This window comes from Alexandromys fortis, unplaced genomic scaffold, assembly GCF_014885135.2.
Source record: "Alexandromys fortis isolate MF-2015 unplaced genomic scaffold, M_Fortis_MF-2015_v1.1 scaffold_16, whole genome shotgun sequence".
Lineage (NCBI taxonomy): Eukaryota > Metazoa > Chordata > Mammalia > Rodentia > Cricetidae > Alexandromys > Alexandromys fortis.
The window spans coordinates 19496829-19507513 of record NW_026067893.1 but is presented as its reverse complement, the minus strand read 5'-3'; the positions used below and the strand labels follow the sequence as shown (position 1 = coordinate 19507513).

Genomic DNA, 10685 nt, shown 5'->3' with positions numbered 1-10685 from the left:
CCCTTGCTCAGTAGACTTCTCTGGGAGGCCTGCCTTTTCTGAAGGGAAGCAGAGTGGCAGTGGTTCTGAAAGAGATGGTTGATTGTGGGACTAAGGGGACTGGAAGGAGATGAGGATACAGAATATGAAAAAAGAATGAATAAAAAATTTACATTGTGTCCTTTCATGTTCCATTAGTTCTGGTCCCTCACAAACAGCATCCCTCCTGCTTGTATGTGTGTGCTTATATACATAGGCAGTACATGTGAGAAGAGACCCTTCCATCGTTGACCTGTAAGAATGCATCTATATCTGAATTCTGTCCATGAGAGAAACCAATTGATGTTTCTGCGTCCAGACTTTGTTTGTGCTCCATCATGAATGAGTTCCTATACTATTTACATACAGTACAGCTCTCCACATGATATCATGACCCATGTGACTTATGTAAAGCAACTGATAAACTAGAGCAGCAGGTGTTGAAACACCCATGTCCGAGTGTGCAGGGAAAGGGAACAGACTCAAATGGTTAGTACCAAAACCTAAGTGCTGATTTCAAATTCAGTAGAGGCACATTAGCCACATCCCTGTGACTGGTCTCAGACTCCTCCCTGTTTCCTGCATGTTCTGTCTGATGAAATTTCCCTGATCTTTTTTGTACCTACTTTATGGAGCCATGATATCTTTGTAACTTGGTGGCTTTGTGTGAATTGTTTGCAGGGAACGAGCATATTAATATCACTATCATCAGTTTTGTATGACAGCAACGAATTCCCCAATCCGGAGACGTTTGATCCTGGTCATTTTCTGGATGCAAAAGGAAACTTTAAGAAAAGTGACTACTTTATGCCTTTCTCAGCAGGTAATATAACCTCATTTTCATGACTTTGGTGACATGAGGAGCTGTGGGAAATTTTACAGTGACACCTAAGGGAATCATAGAATTTCATTTTGTGTGTGATTAGTACCTATTCACTGTTGTTGACAACTCTTCCCTGCAGGAATCAAATTTGGAGGTTACACTTACTTCACACACTTCACTAAAGTAAAGAATGCTGTTAGTTTTACAATTTGCAGTCTTCCTTTATATGAACATCCCATGGATACAAAAGACAATCATCATAGAGAATAAATGTAACCTAGCCTTTGAACAATCACCATTAAATAAAGACTGCCATAATTTTACTTTTTTTTTGGTTGTTTCACACTTCTCCAGGCTCAACTATGTAGAAACACACTCCAAAAACTACAGAAAAGCTCTGATGGGATGAAGCCCACTCAGGGAAGCAGATGAAAAATAGGTTGGTGTGATTGGCCTTGTGTTTAGAGAGAATCACCCATCCCTGACCAAGACAGTTGCTAGGGAGAAATAGGCACAATTTTCTCTCTAATACTTCAAAAATAAAACACAAATATTAATCAACATTGTAATTTATGGCTTTCTATCTGACAAAAAAGACATAAATGAAAGATAAAACCAAAAATTAAAATCATTTTACATTCTCATTCTTATTGTTTGAGTTTTATATATGTATAAAATAACTTCTCATCAAAACCACACCTATATTTCAACCCAAGTGTCTTTCATTCTCACCCTGTACTATTCTCTCTTACTACAACTCCATACACGTTCTTCCTTTAGTATACAACTAGTATACAACACTTTTATTTTTCTTCCAGTTTCCACCCATTTTTTCTTTATTTTAATTTATTAGATTTTTAAAATATAAAAAATATCAATCCAAGTTTCCACTCTCTCCCCCCTGCCCATTCCCCCCACAAACCCTCTCACCCCACTCACAAACAATCCTCAGAGAGGGCAAGGCACGTTGCCTTGTGGAAGGTTCAAGGCCCTCCTTACTATATTTAGCCTAAGCAAGGTATACATCCAAATAGAATAGGATCCCAAAAAGCCAATACATGCAGTAGGGATAAATCCTGGTGCCGCTGCTAGTGGCTTCTCAGTCTGCCCCAGCAATTCAAAATGTTCTTAAAGCACTGCGTGCACTATGTCCTTTTAGTGTGCTTAAGTTTAGCGACATGTTCTGAAGCATCAATAACCTACAGGTGGCCAAATTCATGATTGAAAACTGGATCTTCTCTTGAATAACCTCTAGCTGTCCATATCTCTTCAGTAGAGGGGAGACTTTTTGAGCATATTCCCAGTCCTGGCTGGAATTTTGGCTAATGTTAGTCATTTTTGCAAAGGTGATAAAGGGCTGAGAAAATGAATCAGCAATTAAGAGAATTTGCTTCCTTTGCCAGACACCTGAGCCAAATGCCCAGCGCTAATCCTGGGAAACTTACAACCACCTGTCTTCCCTGCTCCAGGAGACCTGGACTTACTAAACAAGTAACTTTGACATATTCATTCACCCACACATTCAAACATGCTTAATTGTTTAAAAGAAAATAGAGAGTTTTATACACACACACACACACACATATGTATGTATGTATCATCCTAGGTCTAGGTGTAAGAAACTTCGAGGTTACCATGAGGTCATGGAATCCTTGTAGTTGTGGCAGGAGACTCTATTGGAATCTTTGGGTCTCTGCTACTCCACCAAGCAGGGTGCTGGTCTCAAATATTGCATCTTCACACCTACAGAGTATGTTCTGATATATAGCTTGACAGGGATGTTCCTTCATAGATCAAATGATTTTGACAATAAACTCATAACATGATTCCTTCAACCTCTTTCTTTTTGTACCAATATCAGGCTGATTTTTGTTGCTATAGCTTCGTAGAATAATTTGAAATCAGTGATACCTGAATGATATCTTTTATCATTCAAGATACTTTTAGTTATCCTGGCTCTTTTGTGTTTCTATGTAAAGCTGAAAACTCTCCTCTCAGTTTTCATAAACACTTGTGTTGAAATTTTTATGTGAATGGGATTGAATCTGTAGATTGATTCGATATGGTGCTCAATTTCACTATATTAATCCTGCTGATCCGTGAGTACCGCGCACCGCGCGCCGGTGTCTGAGCTCTGTGCGCTATTATTCTGTTCACGAGCTTTGGGCAAGGGAGCTGGAGGTTAAAATACACAGACACACACAGACAGAGAGACAGCGACACAGGTCATCCTTGAATTCCCCAAGAATGCCCCCTTTATTGTGTTCAGNAGAATTGTGGCTTACCAGGTAAAGTTCTGGTGTCTCTCTCCTTCAACAGCTACATGTCATCTCTTTGACTCCTATTCTCTCTCTACGTCTCTTCCATCCTGATTATATTCTGCCTTGCCACAAGCCAAAGCAGCTTTATTCATTAACCAATAAAAGAAACACATATATAGGAGAACACCCCACATCATCTCCCCTTTTCTGTCTAAATAAAAAGGAAAGTTTTAATTTTAACATAGTAAAAATAAAATGTACAAAACATTTATCAAGAAAGAATAATAGTTATAATATTTAGTACATTTACATATGGCAAATTAAGAAAATAACTCTATTATCTAACCTATCTTTGTGAGTCTAAAAAGTTTTATATCTAGTTTATCCTTTATCATAAATAAGGAAAACTATAACTGTAAATATCTGTCTTCAACTCTTCAAAGACTCCAGAATGATATAATTTTACCTAAGTAAGCAGGAAGTGCATTGCAAGCAGCTTCCAAACTTCTAGAATTGACAGAGACATCTTGCTGCCAGGACAATCACCCAGAGTTCTTCTCTAATGTTGAGGCATCCACTTTCAGCATATAGATCCGTAGTATCCAGCAGACTCTTCCATGGAGCAGGAAATTTGAAAGACTATTTAGTCTATATTGGTACTTCATCAGTCACTTTCTTTTGTGTCCATCATAATGTCTGGCATTTTCTTTGGTGGAGCAGGAACACTGAAGTACTGTCTCATCTTCTTTTATCAAGATCGGCAATCAATTTTTTCTGGGTCCTGCATATACAGATCATATAGCTACCATCACAAAGTCCACCTAAGAGTGTTTCTTACCCAAAGTGCTAGCCTTGTCACACTGAAGGGAAAATTCCATAATGAGTTTCTTCAATGCCAATGAACCTCTTTAAGTAGATTGTTGCTCCCCCAAGCTGACATATATCATTATCAAGAAAAGTTTAAGTTCTTCAAACATTTTAAATTCCATATTCTGTAGGTCTTTGAAGTGTTGAAGTTTATCTATCTAAATGAAATATATTTCTATATTTCTAGAAAACTTAACTAATAAGACTAATGTTTGATTATTGTAGATGACAATTTATTAACTTGTATTTCTTAATTATACAATATATTTTCAAATTAGCTGTGCAAACATATTATCTTAAACAAGAGCAGAAATACATATATGAAATGTAACAAAAATCAACCTTAAATTTGTATCAATAGACTATCATCCATACCAATGCAAAGTGTTCATCTTTACATTATATCCCCCTTTGAATGAAAACAAATATTTATAATCAATCATTTGGGAAATTTGGGCATAGTTTTCTTCAAACTGCTTCCTACTATTCATTGGGAAATGTATTTTTAGGGTTCACAGAGACATTTCAGGGAATCTTGTCCCATCAAAACCTATTAGCCTGAAAGGAATCCATAGGTTCTCATCTACAATGAAAACGAAAGCAGAAGCTCTCTCCAAAGCAACATAATCTTAGATCCAAATTTTCAATTCAAGAGACTTTATGTTGGTTTAATTTAGAAGCTTCCAGAATCAAATGTTTCTCTTCAATCAAAAATGTCAAGAAAAACACAATAATATACATCATCTAGATTGCCTGTGTATATTCCATTTTTATGTGGATTATTTTATCGTTTTTACTCCTTTTATCTACAACTGTGATGTGGGAAGGTCATTTGTCAATCTGTTGTTTCATTGGTTAATCAATAAAGAAAACTGCTTGGTCTGATAGGTCAGAAAATTAGGTAGGTGGAGTAGACATAACAGAATGCTGGGAAGAAGGGAAGTGAGCCAGATGCCATAGCTCTCCTCTCTGAGGCAGACAGGATGAAGCTCCAGCCCAAGATGGACATATGCTAGAATCTTCCTGGTAAGCCACCACCTCGTGGTTAGTCAAGATGTGAGAGTTAGCCAAGAAGAGGCCAGATATAATGGGCCAAGGAGTGTTTAAAAGAATACAATTTGTGTTTTGTTGTTATTTCGGGGCATAAGCTAGCCAGGCGGCTGGTAACCGGGCGGCGGATTGTAGGCCACTGCTCCTTCTACACAACTGTTTATACTCTTTTATATTACTTTTATTTTCTCTTTATAGACGTTGTTTTATTTTTAAACTATTTCTTTTCATAACAATACTCTTTTTCTTCTTTCTCTCAAACATACGTACATTTTTTAAACACACTATGACCCATTCAGAGTTTTATTTCTGTCTGTATCTGTCTTTACTGTTTGTCTGTAGTCATTTTCTGACCAGAATCACTTTTTTTAAATGTTAAGCAGGCATGAATAGGACCAACTTCATGGCCCTGACTGTGTGCTCTGCCCAGTCCAACATGGTGGAATCATGTTCACAGGCTCTGCCAGCCATGCTTACCACCCCAGCTCTAGGGAAACAGTGGGTCTATGTTGCCATTGAGCAATTTGAAGCACTCTGCTTACAAACCACATTTAAATGCTCCATAACAAGACCTTCCATCAAAAACAGAGGTGTTTGTGTGCTGCCAGCATGAAATAAGCTGTTGGCTCCTAAAAGGGCTCTGCAGTTTTTGCTGCTAATTCTTTGTCAGGAAGCCTTCTATTAAAAGAGCCTAACCATGCCCCTGCACACCACCAGCAAGAAGAAAAAAAAATCTGAAAAAAATGTTGCTACCAAGAAGCTGTGCTTGGCTCCCGTTTTGGTAGTTCTAGAAGCCCTATTTTCTTTAAGTTTTTTTTAGGACTTATGTGGATCAATGCCCCAGAGAGTGGGTGCCATTTTGTAAACAAGGACTATATATTTGTTTCCTGGCAGCACACACCCTAATAATGACACTAAAACTGTATTAATTATAACAGAGTCTGATCTATTAACTCAGATTTCTTTTATTTTTCAGTTTTTTTCGATACCTGGTTTCTCTGTAGTTTTTGGAGCCTGTCCTGGAACTGACTCTTGTAGACCAGGCTGACCTCAAGCTCACAGAGATCTGCCTGCTTCTGCCTTCTGTATGCTGAGATTAAAGGCATGTGCCACTGCCCAGCAAGCTCAAGATTCTTATTAATTGACTTTTACATCTTAAATTAATCCATTTATATTAATCTGTGGATCATCATGAGGCTATGACCTACCCATAAGGTTTTGGCTTCCTATCCTTCAGCAGCTACAGGGTTTCTCCCCGACACTGCCTTCTCTCCCCCCCCCCCACCTGTCCCTGTATATAGCACTTCAACCCTCATTATATTCTGCCCTGCCATAGGCCAAAGCCACTTTATTAATTACCCAATTATAAAACCAACACATATACAGAAGGATATCCCACATCACTACTATGTTGGTATTAGCATAAATATTTTTAACACAGTTAAGAAATTTACTGGTTTGTCAAAGTGCAAGTAGGGTGTTGTTCTCTTAGAACTATTTCCTCACTAGAGTAGGAAGCTAGGATTCTGCTAGCATGCATGTGTTCCCTTTGTTGAGCAATCCTTATACTCAAAAAGTGGTACTTATGAAAAAAATATGAGTCAAAACTGCACCACTGTATATCCAAATGCATTTAAGCATATATAAATATAGTTGTTAGTTTTTAAGTATATTTTTTAGAGTTAATTAAAGTTAATTTGGACATAAGCAATGCCAATTTTTGGTTAGAAATTCACATGAAGATGTATTACAAAGGGAAATAGATGAGCTTCTTGAAAAGTTGCAGTGAAGAGAATGTAAATTATTTTAATAGTGTTAGCTATACAATATTAATACACTAGAGGCCATCTTGTCATGAAATGTTATCAATTTGATAAATATAAAATAATGATGATTCATCTCTAAACTTGCCTCAGCATCTCAAGATGTAACATTGTTGACAATCCTGTAGCACAGCATCTTAACAGCTTAGTCAAATCAATATTCAGACTTTTGATTTATTCCATGCAGGCCGTGACTGGGTCATGTTCTAGCTTCATGACTTAGTATCTCATTTGTATCTCATTCACCATTCCTTAATTCATAGATCATGTTGCTATTTTACTCCTTAATGGAATGGAGCTAAGTCACCTTGACTGGGAACCTAATCTTGCTAGCTGTGCTTCATCTATTTAAACACTTTAAACTCAGTAATGAATGTACAGCTATACTTAGTCCATAAAAATCTTTGAGAATATTTAAAAAGGAAGTTCTTAAAAGAGCTTTGGAAAGGTAGCATTGTGTCCCCAATTCTCCTATTTATTCTAATTCAAATTATGTTTCCTTATTTAAGGGAAAACTGAGTTATGAGTGCCTTAAATCAAATGTCTGCTGAACTCAGGTATAAAGAGACTTGTAACCCTCTTGTTGTTGTCATACAGTAGACATGAAGCATTAGAGTTAAGAACCTGCCAATGTTCTTACCGTCTTTAATATACAGGGTTTTCTCTTACAAATGAGTCTTCTTATATCCATATAAAATTCTCCACAGTCTTACAGTTCAACATTGTACACACACACACACACACACACACACACACACACGTATAAAATCTTAGAAGTGCAATTTTGACCAACAGGAAATATAAGTATGAATAATGAAGTTTAGATATCTATACCACAGTCTCCGAAATGCCACTTAGTTCAGCCACTGCTGTACCTTCTAGATTCTGTGATATCAACAATCTAGAATTGTACAATTTTGTATATTCAATTGTAGCTTAGCTGTGGCAGGAGAGAATTTGTTTAATAACAGTATCAACTCATCTTTAGGAGAATCACAATCAGCAATCGATATATACACGTGAAAACCTGACAGTGACATTGAATGATCTGTTTCTTGGTGGAACAGACACTATAAAAACAACAATGAGATTTGCTCTCCTGCTCCTGCTGAAGTACCCACATGTCGCAGGTGAGATTGTATATGGTAAATCATAGCATTCTGGGAAGATGCTGGCAAGATGCTGCCAGTACCCTGCGTGGTGTTATTCAAAAATTTCAGTATTTAACTTGCAGTTCCACTGGCTGCAAAGGGGAGCACAACTGAGAAAAATCAAAAAAACACAGCTGAAAAATGTCCATCAAAAATTGTCCTTTTTTGTGCTTCCTGGCAGGCAGTCTGTTCTAGGCTCCTAAAGCGTATATGGAGCTGTGGCTGAATATTGACTTCTTCCCCAAAATCAGGCTTATGAAAAGATGAATTCTTGTAGTTACTTTCTTTATTCTGATAAATTTAGTTATGTGGTAAAGAAAAGAGAAATCACCTCATATAAGTTAATAAGTAATCTTAGTGTTTTATGCTTTTTCCTGTGAAATTTTACATTCTGTGAAGAAATCAAGACTGTTTGGACATTTTGAAGTATATTTTCAATGATGTTGAAATTAAATCAATATTTGAAAGTTTTACCAGAGTCTATAAAAGTTCTGCTGAACTATAATCTTTTCAAACATAACAAAAGTTTTCCTGTCCGGTGGTGCAGGCAACACCTTTAATATATTGTAAATGACAAAAGTGAAAAGGACAAACTAAAGTGAAAAGACATGAAGTAATCAAAATAAGTATCAAAAATGAAACCTACCTCTTATATTTGTTATAGGGAATGATATTTATGTATCTGCAGTTCTTTCCACAATGAGTGTCCATATTACTGAGTATGATAATCTAAGATCGATTATAGAGAAGTGAAAGGATGGCATGTGTACATGTATGCTGACATGTGTGTGATATGTGTTTGTGTTAATAAATATGCAATTATAACCAGAATGTGCGTTTAACTGACATTTTCTTTTTCCATACCAATAACTCAATATAAAAAACAGTTGTTGTTAAAATACAAATATATTTCCAAGTAGTGTTTGGTGTTGAACCTGCCCACTGATGATTAATAAGATAACTGGAGTAAAACTGCAAAAAAATAAAAAAAGACTCACACATACCCTGCTACTTTTCTCCTATTTCAACATTTGTCATTGTTCCTAACCAGCTAAAGTCCAGGAAGAGATTGACCATGTGATTGGCAGACAACGCAGTCCCTGCTTGCAGGACAGGAATCAAATGCCCTACACAGATGCCGTGATTCATGAGATTCAGAGATTCATTGATATCGCCCCCAACAGCCTACCCCATGAAGTGACCTGCGATGTTAAATTCAGGAACTACCTCATCCCCAAGGTAAGCTTGTTTCTTCTCTACTCTTCTTCTTTGCTAGTGATGCTCCCAGGTTCACAGTGTGGTTCCGGTATCTGATTCACACTGTTTTTTGGGGTTCCTTATGCTGCTTCATAACCAGGAAGGCAGTCCTACAGCAGGCAGGGACACAGTAGTGATAATTCTACTTTGCTCACCCTTCTATATTTTGCTTGGACGAGGTTTGGGGTTTTATATTTCCACATGATTTTCCAATTTTCATTCAAATCCATTCAAGAAAAATTTGTGATTTTTTTCATAGAGAAAAAAGTTAATGAAAACTTTGAGGAGGTTATATCCAGCATTATTCAAGTAATAGAAATAATGATATATTTACCTGTGCTTTGTTTTTTTTTCTGCAAAATGATTTGGTTTCACTGACGTAGTTTGAAAATATTTTCTTTGAGTTTCAATGAATAATGAATATTCTTGTAATTGTATTTTAAATAAAGTTGTAAAAATTGATTTAATCCCTATATTGATCTTACTTTACTCAAACTCATATATTTTACTAGTTGAACAAATGCTTTATCTTAAAATGTATGTAGAATGTACATTATACTTAATTTTTCCACTTAATATTTTATGTATACTTTTATTTTTAATCCTTTTGTATTCACTATTGCTTTTGTTATTATTGAAGTCATTGATAAATTTCAGATAGCATGAAATAAAACTAGGTTTTAATTTCTAACCTCACTGAAATAGAATGTTTTAAAATTTTATCAGTACACTTAGAATATGTGAGCAGTTAGAGACTAGGAGGGAGTGGGGAAACTCAAAATGTAAATTATGCTTTCAATTCATGATTCATTTAGAGCACAGATGAAGTTGACATAAATATGTGATGAAGTTGAGTGAGTGAATAGGGAACACACATTTCATTTCTGATCAATGTAACTGCAATATCCACCTGTCAAACCAATGTCTTTCGATAATTTGGGATTTATTTATATCTTATTAAGTTGTGGCAAAAGAATCTTCCTGAGATATGAATTGTGGTTTTTAGTACTGAAGTCTAGCATAATATAACAACAATTAATTTATGACTCTACATATAACTAAATAAAAGAAAATAGACTAAAAAATGGGACAGGAATGACTTATTACCAAAACAAGTGTTCAAATACTTCAATATAAAACCAGACACACTAAACCAGATACAAGCAGAAATACATATTAGCCTTTACCATATTCACACAAGAGACGATTTTCTATACAGGACACTGATAGCCCAGTCACTAAGATTAACAATTAATAAATGGGACCTCATGAAACTGAAAAGCTTCTGTAAGACAAAGGACATCCTCAATAGGAGAAAACAGAAGCTTACAGAATTCACTTATTTCACATCTAACAGCCAAAAACCAAGAGACATAAAGAATTCAAAGATCTATAAATAAGAAATATAAGCTATATATATGTGTGTGTATATATA

At 36.0% G+C, this 10685-nt stretch overlaps 1 protein-coding gene and 1 long non-coding RNA gene across 9 annotated transcripts in view; one reads left to right on the top strand and one right to left on the bottom strand.

Moving 5' to 3' along the window:
* Positions 1 to 10685, top strand: part of LOC126503086 (cytochrome P450 2C25) — a 222092-nt gene that overhangs the window by 191106 nt on the left and 20301 nt on the right. For 4 of the 7 annotated variants that reach the window (XM_050144648.1, XM_050144639.1, XM_050144628.1 and 1 more), the window contains exon 8: positions 700 to 841. In XM_050144648.1, coding sequence (XP_050000605.1) covers positions 700 to 841 — 142 coding nt within the window. Of the gene's footprint in view, positions 1 to 699; positions 842 to 7830; positions 7973 to 9044; positions 9713 to 10685 lie in introns of those variants that run through there. The other 3 variants (XM_050144667.1, XM_050144714.1, XM_050144709.1) reach the window with 2 other exon arrangements.
* The window catches only part of LOC126503183 (uncharacterized), a 33384-nt gene that overhangs the window by 20387 nt on the left and 2312 nt on the right, over positions 1 to 10685 (bottom strand). The window contains exon 1 of one of the 2 annotated variants that reach the window (XR_007592205.1): positions 641 to 764. The exons of the other annotated variant lie outside the window; for it this stretch is intronic. This is a non-coding gene — a long non-coding RNA (uncharacterized lncRNA). Of the gene's footprint in view, positions 1 to 640; positions 765 to 10685 lie in introns of those variants that run through there. 2 annotated transcript variants of the gene reach the window in all.